Source organism: Dromiciops gliroides, chromosome 1 (assembly GCF_019393635.1).
Source record: "Dromiciops gliroides isolate mDroGli1 chromosome 1, mDroGli1.pri, whole genome shotgun sequence".
NCBI lineage: Eukaryota > Metazoa > Chordata > Mammalia > Microbiotheria > Microbiotheriidae > Dromiciops > Dromiciops gliroides.
The window spans coordinates 632,461,072-632,483,416 of record NC_057861.1 but is presented as its reverse complement, the minus strand read 5'-3'; the positions used below and the strand labels follow the sequence as shown (position 1 = coordinate 632,483,416).

Here is a 22,345-nt window from a genome sequence, read left to right as displayed (position 1 = left end):
CCATTTTATCATACTTTTTCAACATTTAATGAATTTGTGGTTTTTATAATATGAGTATGGCAAATTCTGACACAAGCCATAACCCACTGCTTAGAAGACAGTCTGAGAGTTGCTGAGGCCAACCAGGCCGTTTTTCTGGGTTGAATCCAGTGATGGGCTTCTTTCAACTCAGGCTGATCCTCAAATGATAGACATGACCACACCACGCTTGAAGCCAGTCCAATTTGCTATGATGAGTCACAGATTATATTTCGGAAGGCCTGAGTTCAAATCCTGTCTCATAGTTTCTCACACAAGTTTCCTCCTCTGTCACATGGAAATAATAGTACCACCTGCCTCACAAAATTGTTGTGAAGATAAGGAAGATATATATGAAGCACTTGAAAACCTTAATGTGCTATTTTAAAATGAGCTATAGCCTTTGAGGACAGTCACCACTGTGATATATTATAGAAGGACTTGAATAGAGACTTGTATATTTATTGAAAATATTCTATAAACAATATCAGATTGCTTTCTGTCTTGGGGAGGAGGAAGGGAAGGGAGGGTGGGAGAAAAATTTGAAACTAAAAATCCTATGAAAACAAATGTTGAAAACTATCCTTACATATAACTATAAAATAATAAAATACTTATATTTTTTAAAAAAGAAAAAGAAAATATTCTCTTTGGGGGTCAGCTAGGTGGCGCAGTGGATAAAGTACCAGCCCTGGATTCAGGAGAACCTGAGTTCAAATCCAGCCTCAGACACTTAACACTTACTAGCTGTGTGACCCTGGGCAAGTCACTTAACCCAAATTGACTCACAAAAAAAATATATCTTCTGTCCGTGTGATACATATACATTTTTCTAGACTTTTATTCTGTTTGGTTTATTTTTTAAGCATTTTTAGAACATTGTTTAGTTTTTATCATATTTTATTTTATGCATATAAAAGTATATTAAAAACATGGCATTTAAATTATATTTTAATTTTTCATTCAACAAAAATCTACCTCATTTCCCTCCATTTGAACCATTCACCCCCTTCCAAGTGATAACAAAAGAAACACAAAATTCCTTTTATTAAAAGCATATAGGGGGGCAGCTAGATGGCGCAGTGGATAGAGCACTGGCCTTGGAGTCAGGAGTACCTGAGTTCAAATCCGGCCTCAGGACACTTAACCACTTACTATCTGTGTGACCTGGGCAAGTCACTTAACCCCCCAATTGCCTCACGAAAAAACAAACAAACAAACAAACATATAGGGACAGCTAGGTGGCACAGTGGATAAAGCCACCGGCCCTGGATTCAGGAGTACCTGAATTCAAATCCAGCCTCAGACACTTGACACTTACAGCTGTGTGACTCTGTGCAAGTCACTTAACCCATTGCCCTGAAAAAAAAAAAAAAATAGCATATAGAGGGGGGCAGCTAGGTGGCGCAGTGAATAAGGCACTGGCCTTGGATTCAGGAGGACCTGAGTTCAAATCCAGCCTCAGACACTTGACACTGAACTAGCTGTGTGACCCTGGGCAAGTCACATAATCACGATTGCTTCACCAAAAAAAAAGCATATAGAAAAACAAAACCTATTTCCACATTGACCACGTCCAAAAAAAATATATAGATATAGATATAGATATAGATGTCTCATTCTGTACTCTGAGTTCTTCAGCTCTTAATCAGGAGGTGGGTAGCATGTTTGATCATTAGTCCTCTGAAACCCTGGTTGGTCATTATACTCACCAGAATTTCTAATTCTTTCCAGGTTGTTGGTCTTTACCATGTGATTGCCATTGTGTACATTGTTCTTCCGGTCCCGTTCACTTCACTCCCCATCAGTTCATACAGGTCTTCCCAGGTTTCTCCGAAACCATCCCCTTCATCATTTCTTGCAGCACAATAGTATTCCATCATATTTCATACCATAACTTGTTCGGCTATTCCCCAGATGATGGGTACCCCCTCGGATTTCCATTCTCTGCTCCCTCAAAAAGATCTATAAATGGTTATTTTTTTACATTCTTAGGGATAGTTTTGTTTAGGATCAATCCGTCCCTTAAACTACCCTCCTTTTAGTTACCCCTTCTCCATCCTCCCCTTTCCTTCTTATTTTTCTATTAAGTGAAACTCAGTTCTCTGTGTGTGTTTGTATGTGTGTGTGTATTCTTCCTTCTTTTGACCAGTTCAGATGATAGTGAGGTTCAGGTGTCATCCACCCCTTTTACCCCCTCCTCTTTGTTTTCACAGATTTCTACTTATGTACCTCCCTTAAGTGAATTTATGTTCCCTAACCTTCCTTTCCCTTCCTTCACCTACCCAATGTATTCCTCTTACCTTCTTTCCATCCTTCTTGGAAGGCTGTGTCTTGATTCTCAAAACTTAACAGGCCTTCAGGTCTCCTTCCATAACCCTTAATGAGGATAGAGGTTGGAGGAGACACACCTCTATAAGCATAAATAGAAGGTGGAGTGGAGGAGCTCTGTACTAAGAATGCCTTGCATTTAAATCCTAGCTCAGCCACTTCACTGTCCATGCCAAGTCAAGTCAGCCAACATTTATGAAGTGCCTACTGTGTGCTGAGCCCTAGGCTGAGTGCTGGGGATACAAAGAAAGGCAGAAGTCTTCGCCCCCAGCTAGGGGCAAACAAGCTACTTGATGAGGCAGCAAGATAAAGGAGCAGGGCTGGGAAAGCCTTCTCAAAAGAGGGGCTTGAGGAGCCATGGAGGCCTTTGGCCATGCTTCTCCGGCGAAGTTCCCTTCTCTTTAAAATGAAGGAAGTGAACAAATGATTTCTGAAGGCCCTTTAATTCTCTTTGGGGCAGAGGTGGTCTTTACAGTTCAGGTTGAAAACTGGCAAAGATCACTACAGAAGATTTCTTTTTTTATGTTGAAACCCTTTTGTGATTTTTTTTGTTTTTGTTTTTGTTTTTTGGAGGTTTTTTTGATGAGGCAGTTGGGGTTAAGTGATTTGCCCAGGGTCACATAGCTAGTGTTAAGTGTCTGAGGCCGGATTTGAACTCAGGTCCTCCTGACTCCAGAGCCAGTGCTCTATCCACTGTGCCACCTAGCTGCCCCTGATTTTTTTTTTTAAGGAATACTCCATGGTGCAAAATAACCTGGAGTACTAGAGAGACATCGCTTGAGTCCCTTCTAAACCAAGATACCCATGTGCACTTTGAACCCAGAAACACTTTCCCTATTGCTTTGCTTTTACTAGTTGATCAAGATACTGGGTCCTAGGGGCAGCTAGGTGGCGCAGTGGATAGAGCACCAACCCTGGAGTCAGGAGTACCTGAGTTCAAATCCGGCCTCAGACATTTAACACTTACTAGCTGTGTGACCCTGGGCAAGTCACTTAACCCCAATTGCCTCACTAAAAAAAATTTTTTTTAATTAAAAAAAAAAAGATACTAGGTCCTTGTCTTGTGACCTGGCAGCCACATCCAACCTCCTTTCCCTTCTCTCACTAATCTTTTGTCTTATTTACTCTTCCTTATAAACATCCTCCTCCTCCTCTACCCCTCTCTTCCTTCAGATTGAGCTCTTTACCTTCAACTTGTATTGTTCTTCAGCTTTTCTTGAAATTTTCCAAAATTTCTCTTCCCCAATTCGGCCTTAACTTTTTTCTACTTATCCAGAGCCCTTCAATCACTTTCATAGTTTCCTTTTCTTTATTCCAGCTTGAAGAATACTCCTTCTCCAGCCCTTTCAATTCAAGTCAGCCTACTATTTGCAAGGCACTGTGCAAAGTGCCTAGGATACAAAGAAAGGCAAAAAATAAACCCACAGCCCCTGTCCTCAAGGAGCCCATGGTCTAATGGGAAGGACGGCTATTCAAACAACTATGTGCAAACAAGATATATACAGGCTCCACTGGAAACGATCTAGGAGGGAAGGCACCAAGATGTGGGGCTAGGAAAGATCTCTTGTAGATGGTGGGATGGAGGTGAGACTTAAAGGAAGCCAGGAGGTGGAGACAAGAAGGAAGAGCATTCCAGTGTGGGAAAAGGCCTGGAGGCCAGATCAGGAGGTAGAGAGCCACATGAAAGGACTGGGCGGGAGGCCACATTGTCACTGGATCACAGAGTGTGTGTTAGGAAAAGGGCCGGATTATGGATGAATTTCAAAGCCAAGTCTATATTTGCTCCTGGAAGCAGTGGGGAGCCACTGGACTTGATTGAAGATGGGGAGTGAAAAGGCTTTAAGAATTTCAGTTGTACAGCTGAGTGAAGGATGGACCTGAACAGGGGGAGACTTGAGGCAGGGAGAGCAGCCAGCAGGCGATTGTAATAGTCCAGGGGTAAGATGATGAGGGCCAGTACCAAGGAAGTGGAAATGGGAGAGGAGAGGAAAGGGTGCAATCAAAAGATTATGAAGGTAGAAATGACAGGATTTTACAACCGATTGGATATGGAGGAAAGGAGGAAAGAGAGGGAGGAATCAAGGTTGACACTTTGGTTACAAGCCTGGATTCTTGGGATGGTGGTAGGAAGAAAGGAAGGTGTTGGAGAAAGGATAACAAATTCCATTTGGGACATGGGGATTTTAAGATAGCTACAGTCCAGTAGGCATTTGGACGCATGAGACTGAAGGTCTTGAGAGACATACAGACTGGACAAATCGATCTGAGAATCATTAGCATAGAGTTGATAGTTGAATCCATGGGAGCTGTTGAGATCACCAAGTGAAATAGTATGGCGAGAGAAGAGAAGGCAGCCCGGACAGAAGCTCTTATACCATACAGCCGTCCCCTTAGAAGAGAGAGAGAATGAGAGAATATTGAATTGGTCAGATCCAAAGGAAGCTATTAATGGTTATAAGCATAGAAACAGACCTCTAGTAGAGTATCCCAGGTATCTCTTCTTGGTTCCTGCATTCACATTTTTTATCAGTGATCTAAATAAAGATGTAGATGATACCTTATAAAGATTTGTAGATGAAACAATTTTGAGGAGGATAGCTCACACTGAGTATAACAGTATGAACTAAATTTTTTTTAAAAACTCAACAGTATAAAGAGAACTTTGGGTCAGATCTAATAAGAAGAAATATAATAGGCATAGATGAATAGTCTATGCCTGGGGTTCACAAAAATCAGCTTTACAAGAAAAAAACATGGAAGAGATAACTAGACAGCATTACCTAAATAAGACTTAGGGGTGGCCTGAAAGCTCAATATGACTAAACAGTATGATGTAACAGTCAAAAAAGCTAATGTGCTCTTAGGCTGAAATTCGAAAGGCTCGTGTCCTGGGCTAATGAATAGTGGGTGATGGGTAATGATCCCAGCATGCTCTTTTTATTGTTGTTGTTTAGTCATGTCTGAGTCTTCATGACCCCATTTGGGGTTTTCTTGGCAAAGATACTGGAGTGGTTTGCCATTTCCTTCTCCAGCTCATTTTACAGGTGAGGAAACTGAGGCAAACAGGGTTAAGTGACTTGCCCAGGGTCACACAGCTAGTTAAGCATCTGAGGGCAAATTTGAACTCAGGTCTTCCTGACTCCAGGCCTGGGCACTCTATCCACTGTGCCCTCTACCTGCCTCATGCTGTCTCCTAGTCACACCATATCTCTAGTGTTGTGGTTCTATGCACCACATTTTAGAGAGGTCAGTAATAGGGAAAAAGGCAACCAGAATTGTGATAGAAAATATATATTGTTAGAATGAAGATCAGTGAAAGAACTGGAGCCCTTTACATAGAGAAAAGAAGATGTAATAGGGGGCAGGGAGAGGAGGCAGAGGGAAAGGAGGAGCAGCAAATGGTCTTCAAGTAATTGAAGGTCTTTCCTTTTGAAGAGAGATCAGACTTTTCCTTTTTTTCTGGAGCCTCATTCTCTTCTAATAGTCTATTTTCATATTTTAACCCAGTACCAGACAGTTTGAACAGCTGTTGAAATGATCGCTCCCTCATCTGATCCCATAACACTTTGTTCTCTCTGATTACTTATTATTAGACTTTATATTTTATTTATCCGTATACATGTCTTATCTCCCATAACTATATCATAAAGTCCTTGAGGGCAATTACATCCAATCGACTCTTAAGAAATGGCATTTAAATGAATGGATGCATATTTGGATAGGTATTTATATCATATAGTTTGTTTACTACAGTGAAGTCTTGGGCGGGAGGTAGTTAAATTTCAATTCTGGCCATGTATTCCTCTGTCCCTCTGCTGTGTTCCCTGTCTCCCCAGTGTTCTGTCCAGCATCTGGAAATTTGTTTCATTTTCTAGGTTACCCCATCTCTTCTTTTGTGACATAGTGGTGCAACAAGCGTAAGCTGAGCACTAGGTATTGCCTTGATTGGAGAGCCTTCGGTTGTCTTCCTGGACGAGCCTTCACTGGCATGGACCCTGTAGCTCGCCGTCTGCTCTGGGATACCGTGACGCGGGCCCGTGAATCTGGCAAGGCCATCGTCATCACCTCCCACAGGTACAGAGCTCTCACCTTGACAGGGGTAGAGGAAGAACCATGGCAAGTGTAGGCATGGAAGAAAGAATATCTGATCGAGGCAGGAGATGGATTCAAATCTCAAGTGTGCCAGTTACTTTACTGTGGGACCTTCAGCAAATCGCTTTTGATCCTTGGTTTCTTTCTTTCTAAAATGAGGAGTCTGAACTAAGTGACTGCTAAGGCTCCTTTCAGCTTTCTGTTCTAAGTCTATAAACTGCACTAGGGACAAAGATGAGGGGTGGGGATAGGACTGAGTACATGGATTAGTAACAGCTCTCATGCATGTTCATGGACCCCTTCGTGTCAGGGAAAGAGGAAGGTTATAAGAAACTGATCCCACTGGCCCAGGACTGCCCAGGCTCTTCTGAAAAGGGCTGTAGGATGCAATAATGATGGGAGCGATGTCCACCGGATTTGGGCAAGTGTGGCTGACTGCATTGACTTGATTGCTATCACCCTTCACCAGCCTTAGCCAGGGCCTGCCCTTTGTAAAGATGGGAACCCAAACCTTCACTCTCTGAGGGAAGGATTCTCTAGTCCTTTCTCCCTCTAACCCCTTAACTCTCCAGCATGGAAGAGTGTGACGCCTTGTGCACCCGACTGACCATGATGGTGAATGGGCAGTTCAAGTGCCTGGGCAGCCCGCAACATCTCAAGAGCAAGTTTGGGAGTGGCTACACTCTCTTGGCCAAAGTTAAAAGCGAAAGGCAAGAAGGCAAAATGGAGGCCTTGGAGCTGTTCAAGATGTTTATCAACCAGACCTTCCCAGGTACTGTAACTGAAAGCTTCCTTGTAGAGCCCCTGGCCAAACATTTTCTCAGAAAGCAAGGGGGTTGGCACTGAGGAATTCTCTCCAGTCTTGTTTCAGCCCCTGTAGCTTCTTCCCTTGCCCTGAGACTATGCCAGGTGATTTCTTCAGGTCTCTTGGTAATCCGGCTGACTGAGCACACCGCCCCACACATGTTTCCAGCTACCTCGGGAATTAAAACTCACTGTTATCAGCAGAAGCTGAGCAACCGTGAGAACAAAGATGCAGTGTGTTGCAGAAATTAAACTGATTAGAGTCTTCCAAAACAAATGAAAAAAGGGGGTATTTGGATTCTCTGCTTTTTTATTAACTGCTTTCTACTCCCTCTGGTCACATGGGAGTGTTTAATACTGGGTTGGAAACTAAACCTGACAAGAAAGCCATGCCCACTGTGTCCCTCACAGGAACTGTCTTTTTCCCCTTGCAGGGAGCATCCTGAAGGTTGAACACAAGGAATGGTCCATTACCACTGCACAGTAAGGACCTCAGCTGGGCAAAAGGTGAGTGTGGGGAACAATTTCCCAGTGTTAACCTATAGGAACACTGCCTCCAGGCAAGGGACACACAGGAGGAATTAAGCAGATCACAGTGGCAAATGGACCTGGCCTTTGGGGCATCTGAAAATGTGGTAAAACTCAATCTTTCTGCTTCCTGAGCAGTTTAGTTTGTCCTGCTCTGAAACTTACCGTAGCAATACAGACCAAGATTTCTTGGCCTAAATTCTCTCAGGTGATCTAAATTCCTCGTAAAGGACAACTATATGCTTAGCACATTTGACCTGAAAGCATTTATTTACCTGAGAATCTTAAAGAAGTACCTTGTGGGGGGGAGCGTCATTTCTTGTCCAAAGTCCCAAGGGGTTAATAACTTTGGGACATCCTCTCCTTCTAAAGGCTATTATTATTATTATTATTATTATTATTATTATTATTATTTTGGAGGACAATGGGGGTTAAGTGACTTGCCCAGGGTCACACAGCTAGTACGTGTCAGGTGTCTGAGGCTGGATTTGAACTCAGGTCCTCCTGAATCCAGGGCCGGTGCTTTATCCACTGTGCACTTAGCTGCCCCTAAAGGCCATTGTTTTTACATTGTAAATCCTGGTGATGGAGTAAAGAGGCCTTCCCTTGCCAAGCCTCCCTTGAGCCTACCTTTTGGCCCCTGCCATACACAAAGCAGGAATCCCTCTCCCACTGGCTAGAGGTGTTAGTAGTGTCTCTGTGCTTTCCCAAAGGTATTTGGCATCTTGGAGAAAGGCCAAGAAGAGACATATGGACTAGACGACTATTCCATCAGTCAAGTCTCACTGGAACAAGTCTTCATGAGCTTTGCCCATTTACAATCTTCAGCAGAAGATGAACGATGAATGGTGACATCTACCACGCAATTGGCTTTTGGCACTTGTTACAGGGTTGTTACAGAAAGAAGTGACACCCTCTCATCACTTTTTATCCTGCACTTTTATTTTTAGTTGGTTCTTTGTATATTATGGGTATGATAACTAAGTATCCATAATAATAGACTTTAATACTGCTCTCAAACTAGAGATGATGAGCATGCTCTAGTCAGCAGAATAGGACCTTGCTCATGGTGAATTTATGTCTGAACATAGTCATTTAAGGCAATTCAGAGCCCTAAATACTAAGCCAAAATCTGCAGCAGGGAAGCTGTTTAAGCAGTGTCAAGGAGTAAGGGATTCAGGGAAGGAAAGGGCAGCGCTAAACCTCACTCTAGTCATTTGGCAGACCCCAAGATATTTGGCTCCGGGGGAGTCAGTGGCCACCAGCCTACAGAGATTGATACACCATTGCAGTCCAGGAGTAAGGTGTGAAAGCAGGGAATTCTGCTTAATGTTCTCCAAAACGACCTGAAACTGTGACCAGCCCTAACTAATTACAGTTAAGCAAAATACAAACTTGGGCAGAGATATGTATCAATTTTTCCAGGACGGTGGCTTCTGACTTTTGCTTTGTGTCCTGGGTGAATTAATTGACCATTCACTTCTCACGTTGGGGGCCCATTTGTGGCAGGAGATGGTGCTTACCCTCCATAATTTGTTCATCACCAATCCCTGCATGCCCCCACGATGTGTTCATGTGCACGTGTGTGATGCCATCCCTGTGTCACATTAATCATGGTGGACAAAATATTTCAGTCTCTATAAATATAGGATACCGATTGGAGGCAAGATCAGAATCTTATGCTACAGTGTCCCAGTCAGCTCACATCTGCAGGTCAGTGTTCAGTTCTGGGTGGTACCACTTCTGTGGGATAACTGGAGTTTGTCAAGAGGAGGGGGATTTGGAAATAAGCAAATGAACATAGCTGAGGAGACATTAGTGTGCCATAGGCATGGTTTGAAAATTGTATTTACAGTCCCCCGGTGAGAGAACATTCATGATAAACCCTGTTTCCTTTTATTGTTATTTTCCTACAAAGGTGCTACTGCCTACCAGAGGCTTTGAGCCTTCAATGTAACACATGCGCCTTGACTTACTGAAAAATACCTACAGGCCACAGAGAACAATAAAAATATGTGCATTTATTAAAAAAAAATAGTATCATGTCATCTGTTCTCTCTTGCACACCTGCCTATCTTGTCTTCATTGTTTCTACAGCTCCCCATATGTCTAGTCCCAGTTTTATAGATGAGGGATACTTGAAAAAATTAGAAATGTTGAACCTAAAGATTTTGAGGGTTTCCATGGCCATGTGTCCTTCTAAGAGAAATTAAACTTTTTATTTTTGGGGGGGGGGGGGTAGGGGTGGAGCAATGAGGGTTAAGTGACTTGCCCAGGGTCACACAGCTAGTAAGTGTTAAGTGTCTGAGGCTGGATTTGAACTCAGGTCCTCCTGAATCTGGGGCCAGGTGCTTTACCCACTGTGCCACCTAGCTGCCCCTTATTTTATTTTATTTTTTGCGGGGCAATGCTGGTTAAGTGACTTGCCCAGGGTCACATAACTAGTAAGTATCAAGTGTCTGAGGCCAGATTTGAACTCAGGTACTCCTGAATTCAGGGCCAGTGCTTTATCCACTGCACCACCTAGCTGCCCCTTATTCTTTTACTCTTAAAGCAGACCAGGTCTAATGGGTAGAAGTCACAAGGAGGCCGATTTCAGCTTAATGTAAGACAAAACCTATTCTACAATGTGAGCTTGCCCACAGCTGTTTAAAGGCTGGATGATGATCAGATCAGCAGGATTGTAATAAGGTCTCTGGCCCTGGGTGGAAGGTAGGATGTTTAAAGTTCCTCCCAACCGTGATTATAAAGTTGAATCAGTTGGATACAGTGATGGGGTTCCAAGTCATTGGTCTCTGTTGAGTCCAACTGAACACTGCAGTTTGGCCCGTAGAGTCATGAAGCTCACTCTACCTCGAGTCCTTTTTCTGTGACAGCCAGTAGACTCGAGGGAAATGGCTTTCCCCTTTAGCACATTTTAGCCCAGTCCCTTTATTCTGTTTTCCCTCCCATCACAAAATCCATGAATGGTGAGGAACTTCCCAAATCTATCCAGAGAGGGTGCCTCTAAAGTACAGGCAGTAGACAAGCTAATCCATTTCAGAGGGAAGGGCTTGTGGGTATGAATAGAAACCATTGCTGCCATATAGTTTAGCCAACCTACTTAGAAATGTTTCCCTTTTCTAGCCTCCACATTTCACCCAATACCACCCGCACCCCTCCCATTCAAAATGGTTGGGTGCAACACAGATCCACTTTGTTGCAGAGCTGGGCAAAGAGTCCAAGCTTCTGACCTCTCTTGGGCAAAAACAAAAAACACCAAGGAATTTATTCCCATTTCTGTGCTTCAGAGTGGAACAAGAAAACATTTCACTAAGTTTCATTCATGGGTATTTGGTGAAAAACAAACTTCAACATGTCTGAGACTGCCCTCCCTGCTGCTGCCTCCCCATTTTCTTTAGGGACTAGAATCCCCCTTAAGTTGATGAAAAAGGAGCCAGTCTGGTGGGCCCTAGGCTAGGCAGGCAAAACTAAGTAAATGGGGAAAACACAAAGAAACCGTTCGACAACTTCAGCCAGGGGCATACCACTGACATGGCATTCTACCTAGCTTGTAATACAAATCAGTACATTCTATCAAAGAACTGGGAGACAGAGGGTTGCTGGCCCCCAGCACCATCCATAATACCACCAGCAAATGGCCCATGGCAAACATATGGGGATTCTTACTAACTTCCACTTACCATCCTCCAGCCTCATCCTCATCAGGCCACCTTTGTCATCAGGGGCCCCTCCTAGCATGATGTAGCACACAGGCACTTAGGGGCTGGAAAGGGCACTGTGATTTCACTCGTACAGGGACTCCTCGCTGAGAAAACCCCCGACAATGGAGGTCAGTGCCTTCTCTGCAACTTCAGAGTCTTGGAGAATTGTTCAGAGCACTGACTTGCTATAAATATAGTTAAGTGACTTGCCCAGGGTCACCAACCATCATGTCAAGTGGTAGGACTGAATCCAGGCCTTCCTGCCTTCACAGCGGCATTCTATCCAGTAGAGCACATTGCTTACTTTACTTAACACAACTGACTTACAAATTGAGCCCCTTTCAGTCTGGTTTATGTGAATTGGTCCCCCAGGTGACACCTCCTGGGTGAGAGATGATCATGTTTTCCTACAGGGCTGAGACCCAGAATTTATTGGGTTCTAGGAAGGTCATAATGCCTGTTTAGAAGAGCATTCCTTCTCTGTGTGCTTTGCCTTCTTCACCCCAGACCAGACCCACTAGTGAGCAACTATAGTTATGACACAGACACAAAAACGAGATATTTGCATGACGATGACTATGCTCATTTATTTATTTCATTACACAGATAATGTTCCAGGGTTGGAAATCTGGGGAGACTACACTGTCTTCTCTTGTCTCCTGGTTTCTACTTTCATATGACCAGAATACATTATGTCAGCACAGAACTTCCTGAGTCTTACTGGACCATAGAGGTGTCCAGGCTGCCAGGCCAAACTGTTTCATGTGCATAAAAGCCAGCTGTCTGCTGGGGGGTGCACTGCCCCTCTTCCCCCCATAGATGACAACCTCTGCAGGGAGGCAGAAGAGTCTAGGATGGCTATCCCACCTTCCCCATTAGACCTGTCCAAGGTAGAACAGATTCATGTCACATTAAAACTGTCAATGCCTGATGGAAAAGCATCTCCATGATGAGAAAACCTACTTCCTTTAGATGATCCTTGCTGGCCCTCATATCATAGCTACCATCCCCTTCCCTCCCCCTCCCCCCTCCCCCTCCCAACTATGTCCTTAATCCTGGCCCCATACTATGCTCTAAGCTTTGGAACATGCTTAGTAGTTCACCAGAAAACCATGACCCATCCCCTATCTTGAAGAAACACCTGAGCCCTTCACTTACCTATAACAGCATACAAAGGTAAAGAAACTTACTCTTTCAGAGTCTAAGCCCCAGGGAAGGAAAAAGTAGTAAAGCCTCCACTGTTCACCTGCTCCCAAATCCCAGGCTTGTCTGTAATTAAGCCATCCCCACCTCCAGCACCCTTCACAGGCCCTGAAGCTGGGCAGGGCTTGTGGGAGAAGGTGCAGACACAGGAAAAGGTTTGGGGGGGGGGGGGTAAAGCCTATGTGTTGCACACGAAACAATAAGGGCTGAGGGAAGGGGGGGGGTAGTGTGTCCTGCTCACATCCCGCTTTTATGAGAGCTATCTTCAGCTGAGATGGTAGCAGGACACAGACCCCTTCTTCCCCAAAGCTGAAGGTCCTGCCCTTTCAGGAATGTCACACCCTACCACAGAATCAAAGAAGTTCCATCTTAAATTGGTGGAAATTAGGTCCTTCAAGAGTCCCACCGTTCCCCAAATCCTGGGTCTCCCTGATCCCAGGGCCCTGACTCCAGGCAGGCCCTCTGAGCTGCTGCAGAGTCCCCAACACTTGTTGCTGCCAGCGCTGCTGCTGCTCCTGCTGCCGCTCTAGCCGGCTCTGCTGATCTGTCAGCACTTGGAGCACCTGCAGCACCTGCTGCACAGCTCCCTGCACTGCATCCAGCTTCTCAGCCAGGCCTTGGGCACTAGCCCAGGGCAGACGAGTCTGCGTATCCATGTCCTGAACCTATGGAAAGAAAAGACTGCTGTGAGGCTGGAAGGCAAGAGGACCTAAGGGGACCCAGCAACGGCAGCTCAGAACCTGGGTTATGTGCAACTCCCAAGGACTGCTAGTCCAACCCATACAGAAAACAAATATCCACTACAACTTACCCAACAAAGAGGCATCCAATCTCTATTTTAAGACCTCCAATAAAGGGGAACACAATCACTCTTGCTTGAGGCAGCGCACACTTTTAGAGATCTGGTTAGGAAGTGGTTTTTCTTAGATCAAGTCCCAATTCTGCCTAGCCTCTATCCTTTAGTCAGAATTAAAGCTTCAGAGGAAAAAAAAAAAAAGGTAATGGTGTGGAACTTAACCCTTGTCTGGATGCTGGAGAGTGGAAGTGTTACAGAGGAGAAAGAAGAAAATGGGCAACAATGTAATTAATTATAGCTAAAAAGAGAGTTGAGGTTCTCCCTGGAGAGGAGCTGAATGTTCTAGAAAGGAAGAAACTCCTGATCTCCCCCAAAGAACAATAAAATAGAGCCCCAGAAGATAATGGGAGAGATCACCCACAGTAAGGATCAGGAGAAAAACAGAGTGCTAATGCTTGGTGATGCCCAGCAGAGAGGCTGCTGTGTGCTTAAGGACTTGTATTCAACAGCTAAGAGGAAGCTTCCCAATTCTCTCTCTACTTCTGGTAATTAATAAAACCAACACATGATCCTCACAGAAGAAACCCAATGATTAGAGTCTTAGGCAACAAACTAAAGATCATGAAGGCACTGGTTCTATTTTTGTCACTGTTGTGCCAGTGAACACAAGGGATGCAGAAGAGAAAAAACTCATTTGGGAAATTAACAATGCTGGCTAAGAAGGTGAAATCTGAGAATTGGATTTGGATTTCTGGACTATGGCTTAAAATGTAATGTAATGATAACAGATTCCTCATCAAAGATGCAGCCCAGCTACAAAGGCTGGTGAGAACATTTGCCAGGTGTGAAAATCGAATTAAAAGGGCTTTCATGGATGAGGGACAAGACTGCCTGTGTATAATCCCCTCATGTCTTAACTGCCTTAAGTGGGAATAATGGGAGGAAGTTGTAAAGCTCCAAATTCAGGGAAAACTTCCTAACAATTAGAGCTCTCCAAACATACCCAAGAAAACCCCAACTGGGGTCACAAATGAAAAACGACTGAACAACCACCACAGAATGGACTGCCTCAGGAATTGGTGGATTCCCCACATCCTGGAGGTTTTCTGGATGACTCTGTGCTGGTTCTGTTATCTTGGAGATAGAGTCTTGGACTGCAGGGATGCTGTCCTTTCCAGTTCTCAAGTTCTATCGTCTTCTTGGGCCAAGCAGCACAAACCAAGTCTCTCGTCCACAAGATAACCTTCAGATACCTGAAGGCAGTCATGGTTACCTCTTCTGAACAAACCTTCTCCAAGCTCAGCATGCCCTGTTCTTCAACCATCTCTCCACAGCAGTTTCCCGGCCCTGCCCAACATGTTCGTGTCCTATAATCAAAAACTTTCTCCCTATATCCTGCCACCCATCTCCGCCCTTCCATCGGCTGCCAACATTCTCAAGAGATTCATCCACGCCTGCTGCTTCCACCTACCTCCTCATCCCCTTCCATTTCTTTATCTACTCACATGTGGGCTGGAGAGTCCTTAAGGTCTGGAAGCCAGGGCTTGGGCCCGGGAGATTGCACTCCTACCAGGAGAGGGAGAGAAGAAGAGCCAGTGCCACTCTGCACACTCTGCACACTCTGCACAGTGGCCTATGGGGGAAGCAAGCAGTGTCATCCCTGAGGCCCTTAGTACAACCCCTGGCTATAATGGCCCATACCCCTCAACAAAGCAGAAAGGATTCCTACCCCCCCCCCCCCGGGGGTTAGGAAGCAGCCTTGGAGGGCCTAGCCTAAGTGGCATGGCTGATACTTAGGGCCCTACTGCTCCTTCTCATATAAATGTAAACTCCTCTGAGGAGTCCATCTCCACTACCCTCTCTATCCCATTTTACAGGCAAGGCAACTGGGGCCAGAGTAACAAAATGATTTGTGCAAGGTTACTCAACTATTCCCCCACCCCACCCACCACCAATCATTGGATGCTCTGTTCTTACTTTCTTGTGGAGGAAGATGGCTCTGTCCACAATCTTCTTCTTGACAAAGAGGGCGGAGTTCCGTCCCCGACTCAGTGGAAGTGGGGAAGCAGGCGGGCTCACTGGACCAGGAGCCCCCAGCCCAGTACCGGCATCACCTTAAGTAAAGCAGAAAGAGCGGCTACAGAGAGGCAAGTGGATCCAGAGGTTAATGCCATGCTTCCTACCTCTGTAGCCCAGTCTCCCAGCACTAACAGGAGGACCAAGCGAAGGAAGAAATGAGTGTTTTCTTTCCACACAAAAAAATAGGAGTCATTCTTCTTAGATAGCCAGGAATGGTTAGAACACTGCCTAGAAATCCCTGTGGCAGAGTTGGGGAGGTAATGAGAACATAAGAGCTCCCAAGCCTCCCTTGCGTCTGACACACTGATCTATGAAGGAAGTTGGAAGGTTGAGACTAAGGAGAAAAAAGGCCCTGCTTTATATGCTGTTTGTCACTCATACCAAATGATAGAGAAAAAACAAGACAACATTCATGGCCTTCCCCTGACTCTGCCCTACCCCAAGAAAACAGGTTACAGGGAGCCCAGGGTAGCTGCAGGACCACAGGCTCTTAAACTGAAGAGGTGATCCACCTGGCCCACTCTACTTATTTTACTAATGAAGAAACCGAAGGTCAAAGAGGGAAAGTGATTTGCCCAAGGTAGATATCTGCAGAGCCAGGCCTCAATAACACTAGACTGCCATCCTGGAAGGGAAGGGACAGCTACCCAAAAGAGCTCTCTGCCTGAGAGCTAGATCAGAGTGGAGGATGCCTGATCAGCAGATGCCCAGGCACCAAAGAGCCAGTCTTCTCCTAAACACTTAATTGCCTTGGTGGTTTTTTTTTCCTTTCGTTTTTTTTTTGGTGAGGCAAATGGGGTTAAGTGACTTGCCCAGGGTCACACAGCTAGTGTCAAGTGTCTGAGGCCAAATTTGAACTCAGGTCCTCCTGAATCCAGGGCTGGTGCTCTATCCACTGTGCCACCTAGCTGCCCCACACTTATTGCCTTGTAAACCAAGCAGTGTCAGACTAAAAAAAATACCCTGCCCAGCTTATTCTGCTCTTCCAGCCCCCCCTCCCCACTACCACCTACTAGGTGTATGGGAGACAGCCAACACATAACCCAAGGTGGAAGAGGAGAAGAAGGCAATACCACCATGACTTTTCCCAACAGATAAAGCAGAGTTCTTAGAATAGCTTAAACTGAAAGAGGGCTCCTAATTTCCAGAAGGGCAGAAGTCCAACAGACATACTCTCCTGCTGGGCAGAGTACAACCCTTGGTGGACACACCCACTAAGACAGGACTGTAAGGCCCAAGAAGCTTACTGTTAGCCGAGGTGTGGGGCACCTCACCAGAACAAGTATCTCTGGGGTGGACTCCACCATCCTGACACAGAGATGTCACGCTGACAATCCTAATGCCCTCTTTGCCATCCCAGTTCTGACCAGCTCCAGGCTCTCTCTCGGGGCCACCTGGCTGGCTCTCTAAGGACTCCTTTGGCTCCACCTCACTCTCCTGCAGCAAATCCCAGAGCTGCTCGTCCTCCCAGCCAGCCCTACTGAGTGCCAGCCGCCGGGCGTTCAGGTCCCTGGGAGGGAGAGGATGGTTGCTTCCAGGTAGGGGACTGGGCTCCACATTCTTACGCTTCAAGAACAGATATATAGCTTGTGGTGTGACACGGATATTGTCCAGCTCCAGGACCTTCTTGATTTTGCGGAAACTCAGTCCTGCTTTTCGAAGCTCTACAATTCGCTTTTTGGCATAGTCATCGAGGCGACCCATGACCCTAGCGCCTGCTGGGGCTAGGGTGCATGCAGGGTCTCCTGAGGAGTCCCTGGGCCTGGCTGATGCTTGTTACGCAGTTTGCCCCCACCTGCCAGCCTGTGTACCAGCATACACGTACATACAGGCAGCCTTTGGAGACGCACAGAGGAAATTCCCAGGGCAGAATTCATCAAGAGGGCTCCAATCCGAATCGTCTTGCCCCTGCAAAGCAAACAAATTCATATCAGCCCCATCTTGGCTCACCCTGTCTCCTTCCTCAGATGACAAGTCTAGTCCCTAATATGCAATGGACAGCTAAGTCAACCTTTTCCCCCACCATCTCTGTCCCTCATATCCAAATTTCCCACTGGGGTACAATGTGAATTCCTCTAGGACAGCCTCTCCCTCTTGACCCCATTCCCTTTCAACTTCCCTAGTAGATTGTTCCCTCAATCATCCCCATCTCTAACTTCTCCATATGTACTGGTTCTTTCCCTACTGCTTTCAAATATGCCCAAGTCTGCTATATCCTTTAAAAATCTCCACTGACTCTGACCATCCACTCAAGCTCCGGTCTGATCTCTCTCCTTACTTTCTTTTTGCAGGGCAATGAGGGTCAAGTGACTTGCCCAGGGTCACACAGCTAGTAAGTATCAAGTGTCTGCGGCTGGATTTGAACTCAGGTCCTCCTGAATCCAGGACTGGTGCTCTATCCACTGTGCCACCTAGTGGCCCCCCTCTCCTTACTTTTGATATCTATATTCACTGCCTCCATTTCCTCTCTTCAGTTCTTTGTGGTGTGGCTTCTGGCCTCATCATGTCACAAAAACTGCCAATCTGAATTTTTTTAGTCCTTCTCCCTTTTTGCCACTTCTGCTGCATTCAACATGACTGACTTTCCTCTGTGGGTTTTCATGACCCTGCTCTCTCCTGGTTCTCAGGCTCCTTTGCTGCATTATGCACCTTAACTGTGGGCCCTTCTCTATATATGCTCTCTTCATGACCTCATAAGCTTCCATAGGTTTATTATCTCTATGCATACAACTAACCCATCTATATACCCAGCACCAGTCTCTCCACAACACCCAATGTTCACTGGACATTTCAAAGTGAGATATATCAGAGACATCCCAAATTCAATGTCTTCAAAACAGAAGTCATTATCTTTACTTCCCCTAACCCCACAAAAAACCAAGGTTCCCTATTTCCATGGAAAGCATTATCACCTCCCAAATTCATTACCTAGCCACAGGCCTTGAGTACTCACTCTCACCCCATACAATTAGTTTGCCAAGTCTTGTGAGCCTATCTCCAAAACATCTGTCTTATCCATTCCCTTGTTTACCCTTAGAATGACTCTGGAGTCAGGAGTACCCGAGTTCAAATCCGGCCTCAGACACTTAACACTTACTAGCTGTGTGACCCTGGGCAAGTCACTTAACCCCAATTGCCTCACTAAAAAAAAAAAAAAAAAAGAATGACTCTCATTACCTTTTGTCTAGACTGTCAAAATAGCCTCCTAATTGGTCTCCCCTTTCCTCAAGTCTTGACAATCCATCCTCCACACAGTTGCCCAAGAGATTTTCCTTGATATGACCATGTCACTCCCCTACTCCACAAACTACACTGGCTCCCTTTTGCCTCTAGAATAAAAGAGGAATGCCTGTTGGCTTTTGAAGCAAGACTGTATTACCTGGATCTCATCTTATCTTTCCATCCTCATTATACATTATTTAGGCTCCCTTTCTCTCTTTTCTGAGCCTTTGCAATGGCTGTCCCCCAGTCCTGGAATTTAATAATCCCCTCTGTTGCCTCATAAAATCACTCTTCCAGACACAGTTCAAGCACTAATTTCTTACACAAAGCTCCCCTCCCAACTACTTTGCACTTCAGTACTTTATTTTTTTTATATTAATATACAACATAGATCTTGAAAAGAAAACAAGCTGAATAGCAGTAGGGATTGTTGCCTTTTTTAGATTTGTATCCCTCAATTAGCACAGTGCTAAATACCTAATGTGCACTTAAACTTAATGAGACTGGTAGATGTATTTATCTGTTAACAAGTTGCATCTTAACTAGGAAAAAAAATTTGCAGATGAAGTAATTGCTTTATAAAGTATTTTCCGAGCAGCCCTGGAAGCCACTAAAATACCCAAACCTTGGCACAATAGCTCAGAACTTTGACTGGGACTTTACTTTTTAGGAAAATGCTAATAGTATTTGCCCTCCTTCAGCAGTATAAACATTCTTAACAGTTAGCAAGAATAGTTAGTTAAAATAGGATGCTACCACACGGCCCAAACACTTCCTCCCTTGACCCCTGTCAGCAACCCACCAGCAGAAAAGGTGTGCTCTAATGACTGTCAGGATGACACCCCAGGCCCCTTCGGGCTCCCCCTCCATCTGCTCAATTACTATCACTAGTCAGAACACAATGTCCCCAAAAATGTCATACCTCACAACCTAGTGGAAACTACTGTCTCTAGCCCCTATCCTCCCTTTCCCTTTTTTTTTTTTCTCTTTTCATAAAACAGCAATGACAGCAAAACTTGAAGGAATAAGAACATCACCTTGACTTGAGGAAAACGCTGAGTCTGACCTTACTCAGACCCAAATCCAGTCTAGCTCCTTAAAAGAATCTTATAGTGTTCCCTAAAATCTCTATTAGCTAGTAATTAGTAGGAGAAATTCAAAATCTAAAAAGAGAACACAACAAAACCTAACTTAGGGAACCACCAGTAGGCGTGGTATTATGTGGCCCCATCCTGACACCAAAGACACAAGAAAGGCCTTCCAAGAATAGTCTTCGTTCTCTTTTTAGGAGGAGAATAGAATTAACAAAGCAACATCGTTCAAACTCAAAGGTAAATTAAATTGGAACCTCTACTGTCTACTTAACCATGACTTCTTGGGCACAATTTCCTTTCCAGTCCTAGGTGAGTGGGCCCTAGATCTATGCCCCACCACTTTATTTATTTCGGGGCAATGAGGGTTAAGTGACTTGCCCACCATCACAAAGCTAGTAAGTGTCAAGTGTCTGAGGTCCAATTTGAACTCAGGTCCTTCCTGAATCCAGGGTCAGTTTTATCCACCCTGCCACCTAGCTGCCCCCCCCACCCCCACTTAAAAAAAAAAATCTATGGCCACCTGCTGAAGCTTTTTCTTTTAATGTGAAATTTACCTGAGACCTCTAAAAATTTAATTAATTAATAAAACAATTTCTAACTTGGCTTTACTTGTGATAAGGAGCATTTTCTGGCTAGTTATATTCCAAAACAGTGTTTACTAATCAATCTACAAATCTGCCAAATTTCCCCATTTGCTATTTTTGATACGTAAATCTTTCCTCTCCATTTGCCTGTTATAAAACTTACAAGTTTACCTGTAAAATGCAAACCTCTACTTTTCCTTTCCACCAAAGTAAAATTCCACTCCTTTCCTTCTTGCTGATCTAACTAGACTATATGAGAATTCTGAAAGTTCTATTCTTTGCTCACTGGTCACATTTAGATACCATGAGGTTATGCTCCAGTTGTTAAAACGTCTCTTCATGTTGTTAGTTTTGATCCTCGAATCCTCGGATTCGAGGCACATCAATATCTTGTTTGTACGCATTTGTTTACATTACACTGAGAACTCCATAAGAGCAGGGGCCTTTTTCTGTATTCCGTGCACTTAGCAGTGACTGGCACATAGTAGGCACTTAATAAAAACGGTTTTTTTACTTGTTTTTGCGGGGCAATGAGGGTTACGTGACTTCCCCAGGGTCACCCAGCTAGTAAGTGTCAAGTGTCTGAGGTCGGATTTGAACTCAGGTCCTCTTGAATCCAGGGTCGGTACTTTATTTTATTCACTGCTCCGCCTAGCTGCCCCCCACTGACTACGTTTTGTTGGAAACATGTACACTGGGAGAACTGGATTTAGAGTCAAGAGGTCAGAAAGGAATTAAATTTAGAGTCAGTCAAGGTTATGCCTCTGTGGGACCAGACTTGTCACTCTGATTCTCTGTAAAATTAGAGAAGTTGGACTGAATGACCTCCAAGGTCCGTTCCAGCTCCAAACCTATGATTTTATGACGGGACTGGGGAGACCGGACCAGATCTAATACGTGGGAGCTAGTGAACCCTTCCGTGGTCCCCCATTTCCTCCCATTTGCCCCGCCTCCTCCAGGAAGCCTTCCAGGACTTCATTCTTTAGGAAGTGCGTATCGCACTCCGCGACAGCGCTGAAGCTAGCCGCGCAGAATTGGTTAAAATAGGGTGCTGGGGGGCGAGTGAGGAGATCGGGGCCCCGTCCCAGTGCCTCCTCCTGCCCCACCGGAGGTGCTCCGCAAACGGGTTGGTCACTTACGTCTCCGTTCTGGCCACTCGACCGCGGCCCCGGGAAGCGGAGGAGGGTTAGGGGAGCCTTCGAACCACGATTGACCAACGACGAGCTCCCATTTAGGCCTGCCCCGGACGTACTCGGCCCCGGTTCTTCGACGCTCTCCAAGTCGGGGTGGCTCCGAACCGTTACTGGAACTCTTTTCCTAGCCCTCCGTCCAGTGGTGGTCGCTGTTCTCTTGCGTGCCGCCGCGGCAGCCGCCGCAGGGCCGGCGCCTACGCGAGCCCGACCCGGGGGGAAGTAACGTCGCCGTCGCCGCCTCACTACCCGGGCAGCTTCTCCCCGCGGGGAGTGCGCGCCCCCGCTCGTGCCCTCGCCCGCGTCCCCGCCCCCGCCTCCCTGTGCTCGTGCCAGCGAAGCCGCTGAGGATGCCGGGAGGCTTGCGGCCTTAACCCCCTCGGAGCCGGAGCGCGGGAGGCTCATTCCCCAACAAGGCCTCTCTCTCTTTCTCCTTCGTTCCACGGTACTGCGTCAGCGTCCAGAGAAGGCCTCGAAGCGGCCCTGGGGAAGGCGGAACGCCGCAGCCCCGTTTTACCAACGAATCCGTTCGAAGCCGTGGCAGACCTCAGAAGGAGTCGCACACGATCGTCTTCGACGCCGAGGCCCGCCTCAGTAGGCTCTGAACGGACTGCAGGAGGAAAAGAAACGCCACAGCCGCTCGATCGACCAGCAGACGGACGGAGCGCGACCAGCCGACAGAACCGTCTGGTCCTTTAAC

The 22,345-nt window shown here is 45.7% G+C and overlaps 1 protein-coding gene and 1 pseudogene across 3 annotated transcripts; one reads left to right on the top strand and one right to left on the bottom strand.

Annotated features, from left to right (window-relative positions):
* The first annotated feature begins 5,259 nt into the window (after positions 1-5,259).
* Positions 5,260-7,757, top strand: LOC122753075 (annotated as a pseudogene).
* A 4,281-nt stretch (positions 7,758-12,038) lies between these two features.
* On the bottom strand, positions 12,039-22,345 carry LOC122736202. 3 transcript variants are annotated; one of them, XM_043978297.1, is made up of 5 exons: positions 21,595-22,345; positions 16,830-17,463; positions 15,454-15,590; positions 14,982-15,109; positions 12,039-13,345 (listed from the first exon to the last, which is right to left on the bottom strand). In XM_043978297.1, the coding sequence occupies exons 2-5, from the start codon at positions 17,257-17,259 to the stop codon at positions 13,228-13,230; spliced, it is 813 nt and encodes a 270-aa protein (XP_043834232.1). In that variant the 5' UTR covers positions 17,260-17,463; positions 21,595-22,345; the 3' UTR covers positions 12,039-13,227. The 3 variants fall into 3 exon arrangements, with proteins under 3 accessions (XP_043834232.1, XP_043834231.1, XP_043834233.1); XM_043978296.1 differs by having other exon boundaries at positions 16,803-17,463; positions 21,595-22,344; XM_043978298.1 differs by having other exon boundaries at positions 14,982-15,042; positions 16,803-17,463; positions 21,595-22,344.